A 22,929-nucleotide genomic window follows, 5' to 3' on the forward strand; every position below is an offset into this window, starting at 1 on the left:
TGGAAGCAGGGTAGGGGAACACAGGATCAGGTCTATCCTGGACATTGCATCATGCGCTGGCGTGAAGCAGGAGTACTCCCTACGGGTGGGATAACTATACCTCCACACGTCTGTCAAGGCAAACTCGGCAAGAAAATTGCCGAATCTAGTCCGACCCGAGGGAGAAGAGGGACCAGGGGAACGGGTAAGTCTATCCAGGACAGGGGACACTACAGAATTAAAATCGCCCAGCCATAGAGTCGGCAGAGAGGGATGCTGCAGCATAAAATCAATTCCCTGCTGGAGGGCCTCAAACTGAAAAGGTGGGGGAATGTAGAAGGCTAACAACAAAAATTCAAGACCCCCGATCGTGACATGCAGAAATAGAAAGCGACCCCGTCTATCGGATTGTAAATCATGTAGGCGGAATTGGACAGATTTGGCCACCAGGACAGCAACACCACTAGAATTGTTAGTATAGGGAGCATGATACATCCATCCCACCCACGGTTTTTTAAGGGATAACTGCAGCTGGCCCGTGATATGCGTCTCAGTCAGAACCATTACATCAGCCCGTAACTGTTTAAGGTGGGATAGTACCGCAACCCTCTTTGATCTCTCCCGCAGGCCACGCACATTCCACGTGACTACCTTAAGGGTCGCCATAGCAAATGGAAGGCACAGTGCAGGATAATGAAACAAGTGGTAACCAGAATGCCCCAGCCACCCGCCTGTGGGAGCCCCCGCGAGGGGCGGCATACAGGGTGAATACACCACCGCCACCCATCACAGGGGCTACCCCCAGAATACAAACACATACCAGAGGTAGCACAGGCAATACATGAGATATATGAACAGGTAGCAGAGTATCTGCCAGACATGGATTGGTAAATTCAAACAGAAAAAAAACATGGTGTGTTAGCAACAAACAAGAACTGAAAAGAACAAAGAATAACGGAACAGTGCCTACACTGGACCGGCAGGGCAAACCAAATGCACAGTAACCCGCAAAACATAGGGGAACTGAGGCCGGCCAGGGAAACATTTCTTGAAATGACAGTGGGGAGTGCGCCCGGCCACCATGGGTAGCAGGAGAGGCGTCCAGGAGCGTAGAGCATATGTGACCGGGCACCTTCCCAGCCGGGATTGGGGGCGAACAGAAGTCAACTGTGCAGTGCGGCCGGGTAGGAGGGTTCGGCATGGAAGGGTCTTCGCCAAACACGGTGTCCATGTCCCCGGCTGCAATAATGTTTGTGGGACGAGGGGACCCAGGGAAAGCAAAGTCAGGGCGACATGCAGCACATGCAGGGGCATGCAGAGTACAAATAGAGGCACGCAGGCTCTGTGAAGTAGCAGGGGAGAGGGGGGGCCCAGCATGCCAGGGGAGGGTGACAAGGGATCAAAGGTACTCACGGCTAGTGGCATGGTTGACGGTTAACTGTTGCAGAGAAGGAACAACTGCAGGGCCACATAGATGTCACACAGAGACCAGCAGGGTCAGGCAGGGGCATCGTCCGGGCGCTGCTCCAGCCAGGAAAGAGCAGCCGAGGGATCTTCAAAAAAGTGAGCCTTGCCATCGCGCACCACGCGGAGCCGAGCAGGGAACATCATGGCATACACTAGATGACGGATGCGGAGTTGGCGCTTGACTTCCGTGAACTGGGCCCTCTTCTTCTGAATCTCTGCGGAGAAGTCCGGGAACACCGCGATACGTTTGTCATCATAGGGGATATTACCCTTCTCCCTGGTGAGGCGCAGGACCGCGTCCCGATCGCGGTAATTGAGCATCTTTGCGATGAATGTTCGCGGTGGGGCACCTGGAGGCGGAGGTCTTGAGGCTAGGCGATGGGCACGCTCAACAGTGAAGGTGGACGAGAAGGCCTCCCGGCCAAAGTTGGCAATTAGCAGGCGTTCAAGGAATGCGGAGGGGTCAGAGCCCTCCGCCTTCTCCGGCAACCCCACAAAGCGAAGATTACAGCGTCGCATCCTGTTCTCGAGTTCGTCCTGTTTGCACAGGACAGCGGTGAGCTGGTGCCGCAGTCGTTCGGTGGAGATCTGAAGGGGAGGGATGTCATCCTCCAGCTGGCCCAGCCTGCGCTCCGTTTCACCGACCCTCTCCCTCAATTTGTGCATATCCTGATGGATAAGGGAGATGTCAACCTTCACCTCCTCTATCCTGGAGGTGAGGGAGGTTCGGCAAAGGGTTACGGCCTCAAGAATGCGCGCCGTGTCGCCTGAGGGAGGATTCTCGGCGGCCGGGCCCGGAGCGGCGCCATCTTCCTCCACGAGGTCCGGAGCATCCGCGCGAAACTTTCCCAACTTAGCAAGGGCTCCCTGAGATTTCTTTGGCGGCGACATGAACGCGGGTGGTTCTCCCGAGGGAGGCAGAGTAGTGTAGCGGGTAAAGGAGTCTCTCGGGTCCGCAAGGATGGTAGAAAGGATGATAGGCAGCCGGAGCTCACAGAAAGAGCGTCCTACACCATGCAGCAGCAGGCCACGCCCCCCAGCAAATGCATCTTCTACACGCATAAAACCCCTTCAAATCTCCAGAAATAGTCTGTCTCACCGGGGGATCAATTATCTTAAGTTATAATTCAGGCCTAATGGTTAAAAGGTAAGATTTCACCTTTTCATGTCTAAGTGCACTCTACTATAGCGGTTAGTGCTTCTGGGGCAGTGCATCCCAAGCCTCCGTGGCTCAGATCTGCAAGGCTGCAACTTGGTCTGCAGTCCATACATTGACCAGATTTTATCAAGTGGATGTAAAAAAGGGCATGAGGTTGTCGCCTTTGAGCGCAGTGTGCTGCAGGCAGCAGTTTAGGTCCTCAAGTCTGTTGGTGCCCTACGGGTTGTGTCTCCCTCCCTCAAATAGCATTGCTATGGGACGTCCCACATAGTAATTACTATGGTGCACTGTGTCCCGTGATGTACGATAAAGAAAATAGGATTTTAATAACAGCTTACCTGTAAAATCCTTTTCTTGGTGTACATCACGGGACACAGAGGTCCTGCCCCTCTTCTTCTGTGGTATATGTATATTGCTTTACTACAGAAACTGAGGCGTTCCCGATATGGGAGGGGTTATATAAGGAGGCAACTTCCTGTTTAGGGTGTGCCAGTGTCCATCACCTGAAGGTGGTCTATAACCCACATAGTAATTACTATGGTGCTCTGTGTCCCGTGATATACTCCAAGAAATTTTTTTTACAGGTAAGCTGTTATAAAAATCCTATTATTTGATCCCCTGCAGATTTTGTTAGTTTTCCCACTTACAAAGAAATGAAGGGTCTATAATTTTTATTATAGGTGTATTTTAAATGATAGAGACAAATTATCAACCAAAAATACAGAAAAAACACATGATACAAATGTTAGAAATTGAGTTGCAGTTCAGTGAGTAAAATAAGTATTTGATAAGTATTCAAACACATGTCTTAATACTTGGTGGAGACACCTTTGTTGGCAAGCATGCAGGTAAGACATTTCTTGTAGTTGGTTACCAGGTTTGCACACATCTCAGGAGGGATATTGGTCCACTATTCTTTACAAATCTTCTCCGAATTCTTAAGGTTTTTTGGCTGTCAACTCAAAGTTTCAGCTCCCTTTATACATTTTCTATAGGATTAAGGTCTGGAGACTGGCTAGGCCACCCCATGACCTTAACCACATGCCGACCGGGCCATGGCCAAAAGACGGCTACAGCGCGGTCGGCTTATTCTGGGAGAGTGTCCATGGAAGTCCTCAGAGAATCTTGCTCCCGCGTGCCCCCTGGGGCGCGCACCTGGGAACATGCCAGACCGCCAGGTCCAGAGGACCCAGCGCATCACGAATCATGGTAAGCGGCCGTTGATTGCGGCCGTTTACCACGTGATCGCTCCGTCAAATGATGGAGCGATCACTTGTAAACAAACCAGCGCCACATCATGACGCTGGTTCCTCCCTCCCCTCTCTGTACCGATTGGTACAGGGAGAGGGGGAGAGATTGCAGCAGCCCTGTGGGCTGGATGTGTAGTGCCCACAGTGCTGCTCAGTGACAATCCTCTGCCCATACTCTGCAACACTCTGCCCATACTCTGCAACACTGTGCAATACTCTGCCAATACTCTGCAACACTGTGCAATACTCTGCAACACTGCCAATACTCTGCAATACATTTTAAAAGAAACAAAGATTTTTTTATTTTATTTTTTACTTAATTTTCAGTCTTTTTTTGATTAATCGCGCAAAAAAAAAAACCCAAGCGATGATTAAATACCACCAAATTTGTGTGAAAAAAAGGACAAAAATTTTATTTGGGTACAGTCTTGCATGACTGAGTAATTGTCATTCAGAGTGTGAGAGCACCAAAAGCTGTAAATTGGTCTGGTTAGGAAGGGGGTTTAAGTGCCCAGTGGTTAATGTACTCCTTCTTGAGCCACTCCTTTGTTGCCTTGGCGGTATGTTTTAGGTCACTGTCATGTTAGAAGACTCATCCACGGCTCATGTTCAGTGTTCTGGCTGAGGGAAGAAGGCTGTCATCCAAGATTTTACAATACATGGCCCCGCCAATCGGCCCCTCAATGCAGCAAAGTCTATACCTAGTCTATAAAGCCTGTACCTTTAGCAGAGAAACGGCTCCAAAGCATAATGTTTCCACCTCCGTGCTTGACTGCAGGGATGGTGTTCTTAGGGTCATAGTCAGTATTTTTTCTTCAAACACGGCGAGTCGAGTTAATGTCAAAGAGCTACATTTTGGGCTCATCTGACCACAGCACTTTCTCCAAATCCTCCTTTGAATCATTTAGGTATTCATTGGCAAACTTCAGATGGGCCTGTACATGTGCCCTCCTGAGGAGGGGGACCTTACAGGCGATGCAGGATTTCAATCCACGGCGGCGTATTGTGTTACCAATGGTTTGTTTGGTGACTGTGGTCCCAACTGCCTTCAGATCATTCTCAAGCTCCTCCTGTGTAGTTCTGGGCTGATCCCTCACTTTTCTCATGAACATCCTTATCCCAATGCAAAATCTTTCATGGAGCTTCAGACCAAGGGTGATTGATGGTTATTTTGCATTTCTTCTGTTTGCGAATAATCGCTCCAACAGTTGTCTCCTTCTCAGTTTCTTGCTGATGGTCTTGTAGCCCGTTCCAGCCTTGAACAGGTCTACAATCTTGTCCCTACAGCTCTTTCATCTTGCCCATGATGGTGGGTTTAAACTTAAAGATTCTGTGGACAGGTGTCTTTTTTATACACGTAACAAGTTGTCATTAGGAGCACCTTCTTGCATTGGCAAGATTAATCTGTGTACCACATGAGCACATATAGTAGACAGTCTGTGGGAGCCGGAATTATTGTTGGTTGGTAGGGGATCAAATAATTATTTTACTCACTGAACTGCAACTCAATTTATAACATTTGTATTGTGTGTGTTTTTTTTTCTTCTGGATTTTAGGTTGATATTCTTATCATTTAAAATACACATATGATAAAAATGATAGTTTGTTTTTTTGTAAGTGGCAAACTTGCAAAACCCACAGGGGATCAAATAATTATTTTCTCCACTGTATACAGGGAAAAAGGGTGGGCTTTAATGCCCACACACTGCACATATGCGTCGCTGGGTTGCAATTGTTTCTGGGCTGAGAGTGCAGTCACAAAAAAAAAAAAAAAAATATTCAAGTTTGGAAAAAAGACAGTCAGAAGGTGCTAAATCGGGACTGTAAGTTAAATGTCTGATTTCTCACCAAAAGTTTTGCAATGCTACCTTTAATTGATGAGAGGAATGGGCAAGGGGCATTGTTGTGGTGGAAGTTGACTCAGATGAAGCTTCCCACCGTGATTTTTTTTTGGTTTTCAAAAGGTTTATTAAAGCGATAAATAGAAAACAGCGTCAGCAAAAAAGGATCAAATGACATATACATCATATGCAGTTGGATGACAAGATTATAATAAAATGGCGAACAGACCATAGGATTCTACATTGGTATAGATCTTACATCCAACGAAAAATCGTAATAGAGGGAAAGCTAAAATATTCAATGTCCTGACCTTCATATTTGTAATGTATAAGAATAGACAACACAAAGAAAGAAATGAGAAGTCTAGAAAGAAAGAAAAGAGAGAAAAAAAAATAAAAATAGAATTATTTTTTTTATTCCTTTGTTCTTTTTTTCAGATAGGCAAGAGAAAAAAAAAATCCCCGGTGTGATCATTTTTGTAATCGGAATAGGAACCATGGGTTCCACTTTAGGTCATATATATGAGTCGTGTCCTGTAAAGTATGGAAAATCTTTTCAGTCAGCATTACTTGATCAATGCGTGAGAGAACCTGAGATAAAGGGATCGAAGGGGACTTCCAATGTAACGCTATAGTCCATAGCATAGAAACAGAGATGGAATGGACAAGCCTCACTAGAGGTTTAGGGGTTTCCTGTGGGGTTTGGAAGAGAAGACAGTGGTGGTAAGTAAGGGACATCGCACGACCAGCGAGCTTGTCCATCAATCTCAAAACCTCCTGTCAAACTGGCCGAATCAGCTCACAGTCCCAAAAAATTTGAACAAAGGTGCCTAAGTGATTGCAACCTCTAAAACAGTTGGGGGATGTATGAACGTAAATCTTGTGCAAACGTACCGGAGTGTAGTACCATCTAGTAATTACTTTAATAGCTGTTTCCCTAATTGTTAAGGATCTGGTGCATTTACACATGTTGTCCCATCCCTCCTCCCAGTCCACAACACCGGCACCCAGTGCAAGCTCCTGTTCCCATTGTGATCTATACTTCAGAGTCTGGACCACTGTAAGTCCCTCTAGAGCTTTATAGATCAGGGAAATCAGGCCTTTTTGGCATGGGAAGTTAAAACATAAATCCTCAAAGATGGTGAGTTGGACCTGGGACCGGAGTCTGTAATGGGAGAGAAAGAAGTGACGGATTTGCAGGTATCTGAAAAGTTCCCTGTCAGGGAGTTGGTGCTGGGTCTGTAATACTGAGAAGGGAATTAAATCACAACCCGTCACGAAGTCCCTTAACTGAGTAAGCTTGCATTGAACCCACAATCTGAAAGACCCAGGATGGAGATAGGCTGGGGGGAACCTAGGATCGCCCAGGTAAGAGGCGCCCACAGAGCTCTCCGAAGTGAGGTTGTATTTGTGTTTGTAGCGATGCCACAGTTGTAGGCTGTCTGCAACCATAGTATTAAGCGTGCATAAGGTTGGGTGAGGTCGATGGGTTGACCACATAAGGCCAGGGAGATAAAAGGGTGCTATCGAATCACTCTCAAAACGCACCCAAGGAACTCTGGAATTAGGGATCGACCACTGTGCTTGTTGCGTAAATCTGCAGGTAAGATAATACAACCAGATTTGAGGAACCCCTAGGCCTCCACTTCTCATAGAGCTGTATAGGACTCCCTTGGCAAACCTGGGTGACCTATTACTCCAAATGAATCTGTTAAAATGGGACTGAAGGTTGAGGAGAAAAGATTTAGAAAGCTTAACCGGTAGGGAGCGAAACAGATATAGCAGCCTGGGAAGGATGACCATTTTGAGCGCAGTGATTCTCCCTATAAAGGGGATATGTAAAGAAAGCCAGCTTTTAATAGTATTTTTAAGTTTTCTAATCAATGGGGGATAATTAACCCCAAAGAGGTCACGAAAATTTCCGGGCAGCCCCACTCCCAGGTAGGGTATGTGGGAGGTGGCCCATGTAAAGGAGTAGTTTTGTTTAATAAGGGCTAAATCAGTGGGATCAAAAACCTATGGGAAGGGCTACAGATTTGGAAACATTAATGGATAGACCAGAGACCTTCGCGAAACTTGACAGTGTCGAAAAAAGGTTGGGGAGTGAAACATGGGGATTAGTTATGAACATCAAAACGTCATCTGCATACATGCAAAATTTGTACATTTCGTCACCCTTAGTGTAACCAGTGATATCAGGATGTCTCAAAAGGGCAATCGCTAGGGGCTCCAGGGCTAAGGTAAAGATTAAAGGCAGAGGCGGCTCTAGGATTTGTGAGGCCTTAGGCGAAACTTAAACATGAGGCCCCAATCATGTCCATAATGGGAAAAAAATTCAAGCAATAAAAATGGCTACAAAAAGATGCACAGATCTAGCACACAGTTCATAGGCACCACTTCCAGGGCACCCTCCGCACCCATCAGACATATGCAGCCATTAAAATCTGGTGCCCAGCAAGATGGCAACCCCTCTAAAAATTAGAGAGAGAGAGAGAGGGGGGGGGGAGAGAGAGAGGGAGAGAGAGAGAGGGGGAGGGAGGGAGAGAGGGGGAGGGAGGGAGAGAGGGGGAGGGAGGGAGGGGGAGGGAGAGGGAGGGAGAGAGGGGGAGGGAGAGAGGGGGAGGGAGGGAGGGGGAGGGAGAGAGAGGGAGGGAGAGGGTGGGGGAGGGAGGAAGAGAGAGAGGGGAGGGAGAGAGAGGGTGGGGGAGGGAGAGAGAGAGGGAGGGAAGGGGGAGAGGGAGAGGGGGGAGGGGAGAGAGAGGGAGGGAAGGGGGAGAGGGAGAGGGGGGGAGGGGAGAGAGAGGGAGGGAAGGGGGAGAGGGGGGAGGGGAGAGAGAGGGAGGGAAGGGGGAGAGGGAGAGGGGGGAGGGGAGAGAGAGGGAGGGAAGGGGGAGAGGGGGGAGGGGAGAGGGGGAAGAGGGAGAGGGGGGAGGGAGAGAGAGAGGGGGGAGGGAGGGGGAGAGAGGGGGGAGGGAGGGGGAGAGAGAGAGAGGGAGGGGGAGAGAGAGAGGGGGGGAGGGAGGGAGAGAGAGGGGGGGGGAGGGGGAGAGAGAGGGGGGGGAGAGAGAGGGGGAGGGGGAGAGAGAGGGGGAGGGGGAGAGAGAGAGGGGGGGGGAGGGAGGGAGAGAGAGAGGGGGGAGGGGGAGAGGGAGAGGGGGGAGGGGAGAGAGAGGGAGGGAAGGGGGAGAGGGGGAGGGGAGAGGGGGAAGGGGGAGAGGGAGAGGGGGGGGGGAGAGAGAGAGAGGGGGAAGGGGGGAGGGAGGGGAGAGAGAGAGGGGGGGGAGGGAGGGGGAGAGAGAGAGGGGGGAGGGAGGGAGAGGAGGGGAGAGAGAGAGGGGGGGAGGGAGGGAGAGAGGGGGAGGGGGAGAGAGAGAGGGGGGGAGGGAGGGAGAGAGGGGGAGGGAGGGAGAGAGGGGGAGGGGGAGAGGGGGAGGGAGGGAGAGAGGGGGAGGGGGAGGGAGGGAGAGAGGGGGAGGGGGAGAGAGAGAGGGGGGGGAGGGAGGGAGAGAGGGGGAGGGAGGGAGAGAGAGAGGGGGGAGGGGGAGAGAGAGAGAGAGAGAGAGAGGGAAATAGAGAGGGAGAGGAAGGGAGAGAGAGAGGGGGAAGGGAGAGAGAGAGTAGGGTGGGGAGGGGAGGGGGGAGAGGGAGGGAGAGAGGGAAGGAAGGGAGAGAGAGGGTCGAGAAGATCTAATCTGTCCCTGTCTGCCCCCCTTGGGGGGCAAGATGCAAGGCAGGGCTCGAGCGTCTGGGCTGGAGAGTGCTGGGGGTGGAGGGTGGAAAGTGCTGGGGCATGGAGGGTGCTGGAGATGGAGGGTGCTGGGGGCAAGAGAGAGCTAGCGGGCGTGGGTGGAGAGTGCTGGGGGCCAGAGAGCGCTGGGGGTGGAGGGTGCTGGGAGCCAGAGAGTGCAGGGGATGTAGGGTGGAGAGTTCTGGGGGCCAGAGAGCGCAGGGGATGTAGGGTGTAGAGTGCTGGGGGCCAGAGAGCGCTGGCGATGTAGGGTGGAGAGTGCTGGGGGCCAGAGAGCGCAGGGGATATAGGGTGGAGAGTGCTGGGGGCCAGAGAGCGCAGGGGATGTAGGGTGGAGAGTGCTGGGGGCCAGAGAGCGCTGGGGATGTAGGGTGGAGAGTGCTGGGGGCCAGAGAGCGCTGGGGGTGTAGGGTGAAGAGTGCTGGGGGCCAGAGAGCGCTGGGGTTGTAGGGTGGAGGGGTGGAGAGTGCTGGGGGCCAGAGAGCACTGGGGATGTAGGGTGGAGAGTGCTGGGGGCCAGAGAGCACTGGGGATGTAGGGTGGAGAGTGCTGGGGGCCAGAGAGCGCTGGAGGCCAGAGAGCGCTGGGGGTGTAGGTTGAAGAGGGCTGGGGGCCAGAGAGCGCTGGGGATGTAGGGTGGAGAGTGCTGGGGGCCAGAGAGCGCTGGGGATGTAGGGTGGAGAGTGCTGGGGGCCAGAGAGCGCAGTGGATGTAGGGTGGAGAGTGCAGGGGGCCAGAGAGCGCTGGGGATGTAGGGTGGAGAGTGCTGGGGGCCAGAGTGCGCAGGGGATGTAGGGTGGAGAGTGCTGGGGGCCAGAGAGCGCTGGGGATGTAGGGTGGAGAATGCTGGGGGCCAGAGAGCGCAGGGGATGTAGGGTGGAGAGTGCTGGGGGCCAAAGAGCGCTGGGGATGTAGGGTGGAGAATGCTGGGGGCCAGAGAGCGCTGGGGATGTAGGGTGGAGAGTGCTGGGGGCCAGAGAGCGCTGGGGATGTAGGGTGGAGAATGCTGGGGGCCAGAGAGCGCAGGGGATGTAGGGTGGAGAGTGCTGGGGGCCAGAGAGCGCTGGGGATGTAGGGTGGAGAGTGCTGGGGGCCAGAGAGCGCAGGGGATGTAGGGTGGAGAGTGCTGGGGGCCAGAGAGCGCAGGGGATGTAGGATGGAGAGTGCTGGGGGCCAGAGAGCGCAGGGGATGTAGAGTGGAGAGTGCTGGGGGCCAGAGAGCGCTGGGGGTGTAGGGTGAAGAGTGCTGGGGGCCAGAGAGCGCTGGGGATGTAGGGTGGAGAGTGCTGGGGGCCAGAGAGCGCAGGGGATGTAGGATGGAGAGAGCGCAGGGGATGTAGAGTGGAGAGTGCTGGGGGCCAGAGAGCGCTGGGGGTGTAGGGTGAAGAGTGCTGGGGGCCAGAGAGCGCTGGGGATGTAGGGTGGAGAGTGCTGGGGGCCAGAGAGCGCTGGGGATGTAGGGTGGAGAGTGCTGGGGGCCAGAGAGCGCAGGGGATGTAGGGTGGAGAGTGCTGGGGGCCAGAGAGCGCTGGGGATGTAGGGTGGAGAGTGCTGGGGGCCAGAGTGTGCAGGGGATGTAGGGTGGAGAGTGCTGGGGGCCAGAGAGCACTGGGGATGTAGGATGGAGAGTGCTGGGGGCCAGAGAGCGCAGGGGATGTAGAGTGGAGAGTGCTGGGGGCCAGAGAGCGCTGGGGGTGTAGGGTGAAGAGTACTGGGGGCCAGAGAGCGCTGGGGATGTAGGGTGGAGAGTGCTGGGGGCCAGAGAGCGCAGGGGATGTAGGGTGGAGAGTGCTGGGGGCCAGAGAGCGCAGGGGATGTAGGATGGAGAGTGCTGGGGGCCAGAGAGCGCAGGGGATGTAGGATGGAGAGTGCTGGGGGCCAGAGAGCGCAGGGGATGTAGGATGGAGAGTGCTGGGGGCCAGAGAGCGCAGGGGATGTAGAGTGGAGAGTGCTGGGGGCCAGAGAGCGCTGGGGATATAGGGTGGAGAGTGCTGGGGGCCAGAGAGCGCAGGGGATGTAGGGTGGAGAGTGCTGGGGGCGGGTGGAGAGTGCTGGGGGCCAGAGAGCGCAGGGGATGTAGGATGGAGAGTGCTGGGGGCCAGAGAGCGCAGGGGATGTAGGATGGAGAGTGCTGGGGGCCAGAGAGCGCAGGGGATGTAGGATGGAGAGTGCTGGGGGCCAGAGAGCGCAGGGGATGTAGAGTGGAGAGTGCTGGGGGCCAGAGAGCGCTGGGGATATAGGGTGGAGAGTGCTGGGGGCCAGAGAGCGCAGGGGATGTAGGGTGGAGAGTGCTGGGGGCCAGAGAGCGCTGGGGATGTAGGGTGGAGAGTGCTGGGGGCCAGAGAGCGCAGAAAGAATTGGAGAGCAGGGGGTGCTGGCGAAATGGGGGTGGAGCCAGGGAGGACAAGAATGGGCTGGAGAGCAGGAGGGGCGGAGCCAGGGAGAAAAAGGAGGGGCTGAAGAGCAGGATGCTCGGAGAAAGGGAGTACAAGAAGGGGCGGAGCCAGGGAACACAAGGTGGGGCTGGAGAGCAGGAGGGGTGGTGCCAGTGAGCACAAGGAGGGGCCGAAGAGTACGGGGGATGCAGAAAAAGTTAGATAGGAGGAGCGGTGGGGAGACTGCACATAGTGGAATTGATTTTTCCGTATTCCTTCATACAGCCGCTGAATGATCACTTCTCCTCCTCTCCTCCCTGCAGACATTCAGCAGCTGTGTGGAGTAATATGGAAAAATCAATTCCACTATGTGCAATCTCCCCACCGCTCCTCCTATTCAGGCACACAGGGAAGGCTGTGCGGCATAGGCACTCACCTTTGCTCTAGTCGGCAGCATAAGAGTTCCTCCCTCTTCACACTCATGGTGGGACTATCCAGCTGGGTAGTTTTTCAGCAACACCCCGCTTTGACTCCAGAACCAAATAGGAGGCAGGTGCGGAGGAGAGGTCTGGTGAGCGGGACAAGAGAGAAGCTCAAGTGCGGGTCACACATGAACATGCCGTCTGTCGTTCAGCCGCTGCGCCACCTAGAGGCCTCTACTGTCACGCTCCCCGCACCTGCTGCCACCAGACCGGGATAAGACCGTGACAAGTGTGATTGATCACAGACAAATTAGTCGATTGCGAGGCCCCTGAGACTGCGGGGCCTTAGGCAATCGCCTAATTTGCCTAATTAGAGAGCCGCCTGATTAAAGGGGAAAGGGGGCACCCTTGTCTAGTGCCTCTACCTATGGGGAAGAATTCGGAGCAACAGCCAGGTAGCTTTATGCGGGTCCTAGGGTTATCGTAAAGGGCTTTGAAACCTACTAGGAATTTCCCCTGAAATCCCATGTGTGGCAGGATCGTGTTGATGTAATCCCATGTAACACTGTCAAACGCCTTCTGTATGTCTAGGCTTAACAGGAGGAGCTTGCGAGAAAATAGGTTAGCGTCTTGGATAACGTCTGTTGCCAGGCGGATGTTGTCTGTAATTAAGCGGTGTGGAATAAATCCAGATTGGAAGGGGGATATCAAGGAGGGGATAAACTTTGCTAGTCTGTCGGCTAGAACTCTGCTAAATATTTTGATATCATTGTTCATAACCGAGATAGGCCTAAAATTTTGGGGCAAATTATGATTCTTATTGGGTTTCGGGATTAGTGACATGTTGGCTAACAACATTTCCTCTGGGAAGCTATTGCCAAGTAGGACTGAGTTAAAGAGGTGTGCCATTCTAGGGGCCAGGATCATGGAGTATTTTTTGTAATAAAGGGCCGAAAAGCCATCAGGGCCTGGGGCAGAACCTGTTTTCAGTGATTTGATGACCCCTAAGATTTCCGGAGATGTGATAGGGGCGTTGAGTTCGTCTAGTTGTGAGGTGGAAAGAGTCGGGAAGGGGATGTCATGAAGCCATGACAAGTCTTCAGGGGAGGGGAGAGTGTGCCCACCGTGATTTTTGGCTAGCTGTTTAGTTAATTTTTTCCATACACTTACATAATAAGCCGATATTACCTTAATTTTCCCTTCCAAAAAGTCAACTAGCATAATTCCCTCAATAACCCTGAAAATAGTCGTCATAATCTTTCCTCCTGTCAGGCTTGCTTTTGCTTTTACTGGACCCTTTCCTTCTTTAGGTAGCCATGAGATTTGTCTTCACTAATAAAGCCAAGTTTCATCTCCAGTTACAATTCATTTCAGAAAGTCCTTTGGATTGATCCCATTTGTTCAACATTTTATTGAAAGCTCTGCTCTTGTCTGTTGCAGATCTTGGCACAACAGTTTTAGTGCCCAACAAGCAGTTTGCTTTCACTATAACTCTTTAGATAAAATTGTATGAACAGAACCTACTGAGATGTCTAGAATGTCATCTATTTTTTCCGCCATCTAATCGTCAGTCACCCTCTTTATAAACCTCGAACAGCATTCATTTTTTTCTCACAAACTGATGTCGATGATCTGTCTGTTCATTCATCATCTTCAGCTTTGTCTTGTCCTCCTTTGAAACAGGCTATCCTTTTGTAAATTGCTGATTTTTTTTTTTTGATTTTTTTTTTTGGTGAATCATCTCCATAAACTTTTATCAAAGTGTAAAGATGTCTTCATTCTTCCAACCAAGTTTAATACATTTGAATTTAGTTCATGCTTAAATTTTTACAGAATTAATGTTGCTCCACTGAGGGTTGATTTTTACACTGACATACTTTTCGATCAAACACCATTAAATAGCACTCTGTTCATACATGTTACAACATGTAAATCCAAGTTTACTCTTCTTCTATAAGCACATATTAAATTGCTTGCTGAAAATATTTTTTTGTGTGTTCTTTTTCTTAAAGTGGTTGTAAACCCTTACAAACCACTTTGACCTACAGGTAAGCCTAGATTAAGGCTTACCTGTAGGTCCAAGCAATATCTCCTAAACCTATATGGTTTAGGAGATATTTGCCCGAAAAAGGGCACCGCTGTCTTACGGCGCATGCGCCGTAGACAGCGGCGCGCAGGAGCACTGAGCGCGGCATTTCCAAGAATGGAGCTGCCGCGCGTGTCGACTCCCGTGCGGAAGTGACGTCATCGCGGCTTCGCCGAATGACAGCGGCGGAGCTGCGAGACGCCACCAGCAAGATGGATGCGGCGGACTACAGGGGACAGCGGTGACATCGCTGGCTCCTGTGTCAGGTAAGTGACACATAATGGGCTACTATGCGATGCATTGTAGTCCATTATGCTTTGCCTTTGCAGGGAATGAAAGAGGAAGTAAACCCATCAGGGTTTACTTCCTCTTTAATAAAATTATTTTCCACAAACTTTTTGAATGCCCCTCGTACATATGATCTAGCCACATAGTAGTAAAAGAGGAAAATAGATCAGTATGAATGGGCCTGCAAGGTGTTTTTATACACACTGTTCAACCATTTTTCCAACTGCAGCAATACCAATTATTATGTGCTACAGCTTCACAATACACTATCATGGTATATAGGAAGTCCCATCAATAAAGATGGATGCTCTGCTGTAGTCTTTTTAAGTCTTCTTTTGAAGAAAATGTTTCCAGGTTTCAATATGGCTGTGTTCTATCACTTTGCATAGAATTTTCCCCACATTTATATATTCCTTTGATTTCAATATTTTAAAGTGTTTCTTTTTTCAGACGAGCAAATAAATTTTACAAGAATAAACGTGTACATGAAAGTTTTGTCATAGAGTTGTGAGGTGTTGCATCTTCCCACTGAAATGAGAGAAGGAAATTTACATTTTCCAGAGCCAAATGTTATAAAATGTTGCTTTTTTTTACTTGATGAAAACAAAAAAAGATGCAGCTATAGTCATCCAGAAATAAAGTGTGTTTTATGAATTACATTATGTAATTGTTATATGTCTGATGTTTTCACAGTCAGGATTTTAGCACAGTGCTGAATTCATGCTTAAGTCGAGGCTTCGGGAGGCTTCTTGACAGCATCGCTGAGTTCTTTCAACCTAATCACCAAGAGCTTACCCAGCATAGTCCAGCAGACAGGTACTTTTTTTTTCTTATAAGTTTTGTTTTAAAGCAGGAATCTTAAAAAAAAAAAAAAAAAAAAAAAATGTTAAAGTTCTCATGAAGTATTTCGTTTCAATTTACTTAACCAAATTCTTCTGCTAGTTAAAAAAAATAAAAAAAAAAACTTTGTGCCAGTCTACCTAAAAAGCTGAAAACGCGATATGAATCATACAAAAAATATACTGTATATGTGAAAGAGTGTCACCCCAACTATTCAATAAATGAATAAAATGTTTAACCTTACTTCAGTTATTCACTGTAAAGTGCAATGTGCCTTTGTGACATTAAAGCTTCTGTTTTTTTTTTGGATTAAAATAATAAACATGTTATACTTTTCTGCTCTTGTTTTGCACAGAGCAGCCCCGGTACTCCTCTTCTAGGGTCCCCCACTGCGGCCCCCTTCTTTGGTGAATGCCCCAATAGCAAACCACTATGGCATTGTGGGGTTTGAACTGCGCCCCTCCATGACTTGGGGAACCAGGCTTCCCCAACTGATTTCTGGGATGCAGGGGTCTCCTGACATGGGGGACGTACTCTGAGCCCTATATTATGAAGTCGATATAAGGATACAGAGTATAGTGTTATGCGTAAGGTGGATAACCCACTGTATGGTCTGCTATACAAATCAAAACCATAGATAAGGCAAAGTCGACATCACATCTTTGATAAAGGGCCTTGAAAGAGCAGGAGGCGAATTGCCCTTACCTATACAGTATGTTTGGACTATAAAAACTGTACACAGTTAAAAAAAATGATGCCAAGGTCTTTACTCTGTCAAAACATGTATAAACACTATTGAAGAAGAGCAGTGGGAGCCAATGGCTCTCGCTGTCATCAATCTACCCAGTGAGGAGGGAGACAGCGATGGGAGCCACTGCTCTCATTCATATCGGTGGATGAGGATCTGGCTCAGGTAAGTATAAGGGGTGATTGTGTGCAGTACAGAAGGTTTTTTACCATATATATATATATATATATATATATATATATATATATATATATATATATACTCCATATCTCCGCAAACCTAAAAGGCAACAAATTGCAATAAAGTGCATACAATAGAATAGATTGATCAAAACAACTATAAATTGCAAATGGCTGACAAAATGTGTCCACAGTTGTGCATAATGAGTTGGTGCAGGTGCAAAGTATATCAGACCTATACTTATTATATTTTAAAGAAAAAAGAAGTCCCATAATTTATGTATTTACATATACAGTATGCTGCAATACAAACTAGCTCTTGGTTTACTTATGACAAACAGTATAAACTGGAGTGCAACCACCACCTCCCCGAGTGTACACACTTTCACCTTGCTTGCTGGTAACAGCTATACCAGCATGTCCAGGATCACAGTTTCAGAAGCATTCAAATAAGTGAAACAAAAAACTACATAGTGCAGACCATTAAAAAAATATAATTTTTTTTAAACACTCGCATGATTCTGTGCAATCAATCATACTCTATACAATCAGCTTGCTATATACAAAAGTGAGTAATTCCCCCAACAGGCAATACTGCTGTCCGTTTCCCTACGTGTGAACTGCTTTGATAGCTACCTCTCCTGCACCCTGAGATCCATCCTCAAAGCTGTTAATCACCTTTCTTCTTGCTGAGGGACAAAAATGCAGACTCCTGGACACAGAAACTTGCTGTAACATTGTCATTCATGCTGTCACCCATTGCCCGTCCACACTAACAGGCAGAGAGTTACTAGCAAACTGAGTGACATCCATATACTGTACCAAGACAGCCCACAGTGGGGCAACACAGAACAAGTTAAAGCCTCAACAATAACGTAATCAGGAAAATTTGTAAGGACCTGTTCACATCAGTGAGTCATGCGCTCCGACTTTGAGAGCACATGTCGCATGACAAATCGCTCCCCAGTAAGTAAAATGGAACGATCTAATAAGAGCGACTTGAGTCTCTCCAACTTAATAAAAGGCTTGGTGAAAACTGGTGCAACTTTGGTACGACTTGCATTAACTTCTGTTAAAGAAGTCATATGCAAGTCGTGCCAAAGTCACGATGGAATGTCGTCTTCAAAGTCACGGCAGTGGGAACCAGGCCTAACTGTAAAAGCGCATGAAACAGCAAATATTTGAGATTTAGCCAGTGTTATACATTTTGTACAGAGACCATATATATACGTGTATAAGTATGTTGGCCCTTTGCAGTACTTTCATTATATTTTCTTTCTTTTTTTTTTTTTTTTTTTTTTTTTTAAGCCTTTCTACCATTAGTCTTCCTCTGGCCAAAGTTATTCCAATTGTCAACGGACAGATCCACTCAATATGTAGCGAGATGCCCAATCACTTTGTGCAGGTATGTAAATTGTCAATGCTATAAGCATATGTGTATTCTTTCATTACTATGGCCAAAATCCTAATTTCTTTATCGTACATCACTGGACACAGAGCCATAATATTAACTATATGGGTATATAGGCACCTTCAGGTGATGGACACTGGCACACCCAAGACAGGAATTTCACTCCCTATATAATCTCTCTACCTACCAGAAGTAGACACTCGCCAGTGTCTAAAGTGTTGGTCACAAATGAAGATGTGCTCTGAAGAGCTCCGCTGGAGGGATCCTTGCTGGATCTAAATTTCCTCCACAGACCAGATCCATCCAAAGTTGATGTTTCCCTGGCCTTGTAGAAGAACGAGTTTTTGCCTGTAATGCCTCTCCTTGCAGGGCTGGACCCCGGGACCCAGTGCTTTGGTCATGCTCACATTACCGAAAGTTTTTTCTGGCAGGGTGCTATATAGGTCCAAGGGTGTGGAACCCTGATAAAAAGGGACCCGGTCCTTGAAGGTTTGCTCAACGTAGCCTGCCGTGATGGGTGAAGTTTGGATCGGTCTGTCATCAGCAGTATCCTGCGGCAAGGATAAAGTAAGGAAAGAAACCTAGGAACTGTAAAAAGTCCACCTATGGATTTTCTTCCTTTGGTAAAATGTTGTCATGCCTTAAATCTCCACTAAAGGAAGTAAATGCACATACCTTAGTTCATTGTCTCTCACTTCATCTCAGTGTCACAGCATGTGTGTGGGCTTAGCAGCATATTGTCTCAGCGGGGATTCCTCATGCAGGAAAAAGATTTGCCATATTGCACTTCTCCCCCCTGGAGGGACTAAGGGGTAGTACCATTAGGCCCTGCCTCTCCCCTCCCCTCTTGCTGTTCCTGAGTAACAGACCCAAATGCCACGCGCACAGGAACTATCTGAATTTTAAAACAGGAGGGGGGTAGGTGACATACAGAGGGGGCGCACCTGGGTGTGGCGCAGTGTGCGGGACATAGCATGCACAAGGACACACAGCGTGGGGAGGAAGTTGAGTACAAAGAGCAGACTCTCCTCAGCTGGATAGCTGGAGAGCACGCTGGCTAATCACACAGGACACAGGAGTGGTGGGGCACGTAAGGGCTGCATACAGGCATTCCCAATAGAGGAAAGACATTTTACCCAGTGCTAGGCTGAACTTTTGTTGTTACAGTCTCTTACGGAAATGGTTAGGTTTGCTTTCAAGCTGCCCCTAACTGAGTCAGCCAAAAGTTCAGTTTCTTCCTTGGGTTCCTTAAAACCTCTGCAGACTTTGCATGCGTTTCCCGTCCATGCATTATTAGAACAGCGTTTTTATGCAGAATGGAATCATCCGGATAAGCATTTTCTCCCTCCAAAAAGATTTGCAGTACTTTATCCCATGGAGGAGAAATTCACCAAAAGATGGAATGTACCAGCAGTTGACGCTGCTATATCCAGTGTGAATAAGAATCTAACTTGTCCAGTAGACAATGCTCAAATGCTTAAAGATCCAACAGATAAAAGATTGGAATTCCTGTTAAAATCCTCTTTTTCTTTGGCAGGTGCAGTTACTCAGCCTGCAGTCGCTGCAATACGCATCTGCCAATCCCTGAAGGACCAGTTTAGACAGGCCCTTAAGGAGGTTCCTGTACAACAGGCCCGGGACTTGGCCGAACTGCTAAGAGCATTATGTTTTGCTATTGACGCCATTAAAGATTCTATTCACCAGGCGTCTCGCCTTGTGCTTGTGCTAGTGCACATGCATAGGATCCTGTGGTTGAAAAATCAGTCAGCCGAAGCACCAAAAGGCCCCTGACTAGTTTTCCTTTTCATGGGGATCGGCTATTTGGGGATGATTTGGACAAATAAATCCAAAAGATTTTCAAATGGGAAAAGTACTCTTTTGCCAGTCAAAAGAAGGAATAAACGCCCTTCTTTTAAGTGGGCTCTTTCTCCAGCGCCAGGGGCATCTGCCTCTAGGCAGTCACGACGGCCTCCGCCATCAGATTCTAGAGGAAAGCCTCAGGGTCAGGCCCAGGCACAAAAGAGGTCCTGGGGGCGGAAACCTGCAAAGCAGAATTCTAAAGCCTCATTATGAAGCGGCGCCCCCGCTCGCCGCAGTGTGGGGAAGACTTCTGCAGTTCTCAGAAGTCTGGCAGGAGGAAATTCGGGACAGTTGGGTCATCTCCACGATAGCTCTAGGGTACAAACTGGAGTTTCAAACGTTTCCACCGCCTCGTTTTCTGAGGTCAAACGTTCCCAAAGATCCAGGGAAAAGGCAATTTTTTTTTCGGGCGTTAGACCGATTACTGGCTCAGGGGGTGATCATGCAAATCCCCACAGAGGAGCAAGGTTAGGGGTTCTATTCAAACCTCATCACGGTAAGAAAACCGATTGGAGATGTCAGACCCATTCTAGATCTAAAACATCTAAATCAATTCCTGAAGGTCCGCTCTTTTTGCATGGAGTCGATCAGGTCGGTGGTTTCTATCCTACAAGGAGGAGAACTTCTGGCATCTATCGACATTAGGGATGCGTATTTGCATGTTCCTATGTTTCTCGCTCACCAAAGGTTTGTGCAGTTCGTGGTAGAACAGGATTATTTTCAGTAAAAAATGTAAAGGGGATTTGGGACTTTTAGATGAAGCAATTGTATAGTATAGACAAACTGTAAATTAATGATATTTAAATATTTATTAAATTGAAGACATTCATCTAGAATCATAAAGAATATAATTTATTTCATATACATTTATACTGCACATAAGGCCTGAACATCATGAGTAAGATAATATAATCAAAACGATATAAGATCAAAGTCAAATAAATAAATAAATAAAGAAGGAGAAAATAATACTAAAAAATGTATAATTGCTATGGCGAGAAAATGCCACAGCGACAGATCCAAAACTGGCATATGCACCCACAGGACCTATACAGATCTATTGACTAATCTAAGGACCATATCATGAAATGTTGATAAAAGCTGGGTAGGGATCAATCCATATGGAATACAACTGTGTCATCAAGTATAGCTCGACGCGTTTCGTGGATTTTTCCACTCGTCAGGAGCAAATGTACCAGAGATTCCTATAAAAGTATATAAGATATGTCAATATATAAAATACAAATTATACCAGATATTATATGTCAATAGATGGCTCACCAAACACACTCACCAACCCAAACCGTATACGCAGCGCATGGTTTTTTCAGGATTATTTTCAGTTTGTAGCCTTGGTCTTCGGGCTGGCTACAGTACCCCGGGTGTTTACAAACGTTCTGGCTCCACCTCTAGGCAGGCTAAGGGCGCAGGGCATAACAATCCTGGCATACCTGGACGATCTAATGTTAATAGACTAGTCGGTGGCCCATTTGGAGCAAAGCGTGCACATCACAGCCAAATCTAGGTTGGATTCTCAACCTAGAGAAGTCTTCCTTAAAACCACCAAAAAGGTTGGGAGTACTTGGGTCTGATCATAGACCATAAAAAGGTGTTCTTGCCTCAGACAAAGATCAACGCCATAAGAGAGCTGGTGCAGATGGTCAGGTCCAAAAGAGATCCCTCCATTCACCTTTGCATGAGGTTGTTAGGAAAGATGGTGGCTTCATTCAAAGCGGTTGCCTATGCCCTGTTCCATTTGAGACTGTTGTAAAACAGTGTCCTGTCTGCTTAGAACAAAACAGTTCAAGCTCTAGATTTGCCAATGTGGCTGTCCCAGAGCCTCAGTTGGTGGTTAGTAACCCAGAATCTGCTGAACGGAAAATCTTTCAGACCAGTTATCTGGAAATTGGTCACGACAGATGTCAGCCTTTCAGGTTGGGGAGCAGTACTAGAAAAGATAAGTCTCCAGGGACAGTGGTCAAGAACCAAAAGAACCTTGCCCATCAACATCCTAGAGATTCGGGCAGCGCGTCTGGCTCTCAAGGCCTGGACATTCAGGTTGCGGGGTTGTCCTGTCAGGATCCAATTCGACAATGCCACAGCTGTGGCTTATATCCATCACCAAGGGGGCACCAAAAGTCTCACAGCACAGAGGGAGGTGAACCATATTCTAACTTGGGCAGAAAGGAATGTTCCGTGCCTATCGGCAGTTTTCATTCCGGGAGTGGAGAATTGGCAGGCAGACTACTTGAGCCGCCAGCAGTTGTTCCCGGGGGAATGGTCCCTTCACCCCGACATTTTTCTGCCGGTTTGCCAAAAATGGGGGACTCCGGACCAAGATCTTCTGGCGTCCAGGTTCAACATGAAGTTGGCCAACTTTTGTGTCCAGGAAAAGGGATCCACTCGCATGTGGAACAGATGCTTTGGTGACCCCGTGGGATCAGTTCTCACTGATTTATGCATTCCCCCTATTCAGTTGCTGCCACGACTTCTTTGCAGGATCAAGCTGGAAAGAAAATCCGGTAATTCTTGTAGCCCCAGCATGTCCCAGAAGGTCCTGGCCCTGGTAGAAATCGTAAAGATGGCAGTGGAGGATCCATGGTCCCTTCCACTACATCCAGACCTACTTTCACAGGGGCAGATATTCCATACTACCTTGCAAATTCTAAATTTAACAGCTTGGCTATTGAAACCCACATTCTGAAGAAACGTGGGCTATCCAGGTCAGTTGTCTCTACCATGATTAATACAAGGAAGCCAGCTTCCAGAATCATATATTACAGAGTCTGGATGGCTTATGTTTCCTGGTTTGAATCCAAGGGTTAGCACCCTCGGAAGTATAGCATAGGCAGAATTCTTGCCTTTCTACAATTAGGGGTAGAGATGAAGCTGGCCTTCAGTACTATTAAGGGCCAAGTCTTATCGGTATTATTTCAAAGACCGCTTGCTTCGCATTATTTGGTCCGGGTTTTTATGCAAGGGGCGAAGCGGCTTAATACGCCAGTTAGATCACCTTTGAACCCTTGGGACTTGAACTTAGTTTTGTCAGTGTTGCAAAAACAGCCCTTTGAACCGATACAGCAGACTCCCTTAGTACTTCTGACAAGGAAGTTAGTGTTCTTGGTGCTATATCCTCCGCAAGGAGGCTTTCAGAATTGGCTGCTCTTTCTTGAAAAGAGCCATATTTGATTATTCACGAGGACAGGGTCATGTTGCGTCCTCATCCAAGCTTTCTGCTTAAAGTGATCTCCGGTTTTCACCTGAACCAAGATATTG

At 48.4% G+C, this 22,929-nt stretch overlaps 1 protein-coding gene across 1 annotated transcript in view; it reads left to right on the forward strand.

Annotated features, from left to right (window-relative positions):
• PEX3 (peroxisomal biogenesis factor 3) overlaps positions 1–22,929 on the forward strand; it is a 72,616-nt gene that overhangs the window by 34,960 nt on the left and 14,727 nt on the right. The window contains exons 11-12 of the mRNA XM_077486710.1: positions 15,309–15,431; positions 17,691–17,787. Of these exons, the coding sequence (XP_077342836.1) occupies positions 15,309–15,431; positions 17,691–17,787 (220 nt within the window). The remainder of the gene's footprint in view (positions 1–15,308; positions 15,432–17,690; positions 17,788–22,929) is intronic.

The sequence above is a fragment of the Lithobates pipiens genome, unplaced genomic scaffold, assembly GCF_037356315.1.
Source record: "Lithobates pipiens isolate NorthernLeopardFrog02 unplaced genomic scaffold, aLitPip1_a1.2 Scaffold_18, whole genome shotgun sequence".
In the NCBI taxonomy this organism is placed as follows: Eukaryota; Metazoa; Chordata; class Amphibia; order Anura; family Ranidae; genus Lithobates; species Lithobates pipiens.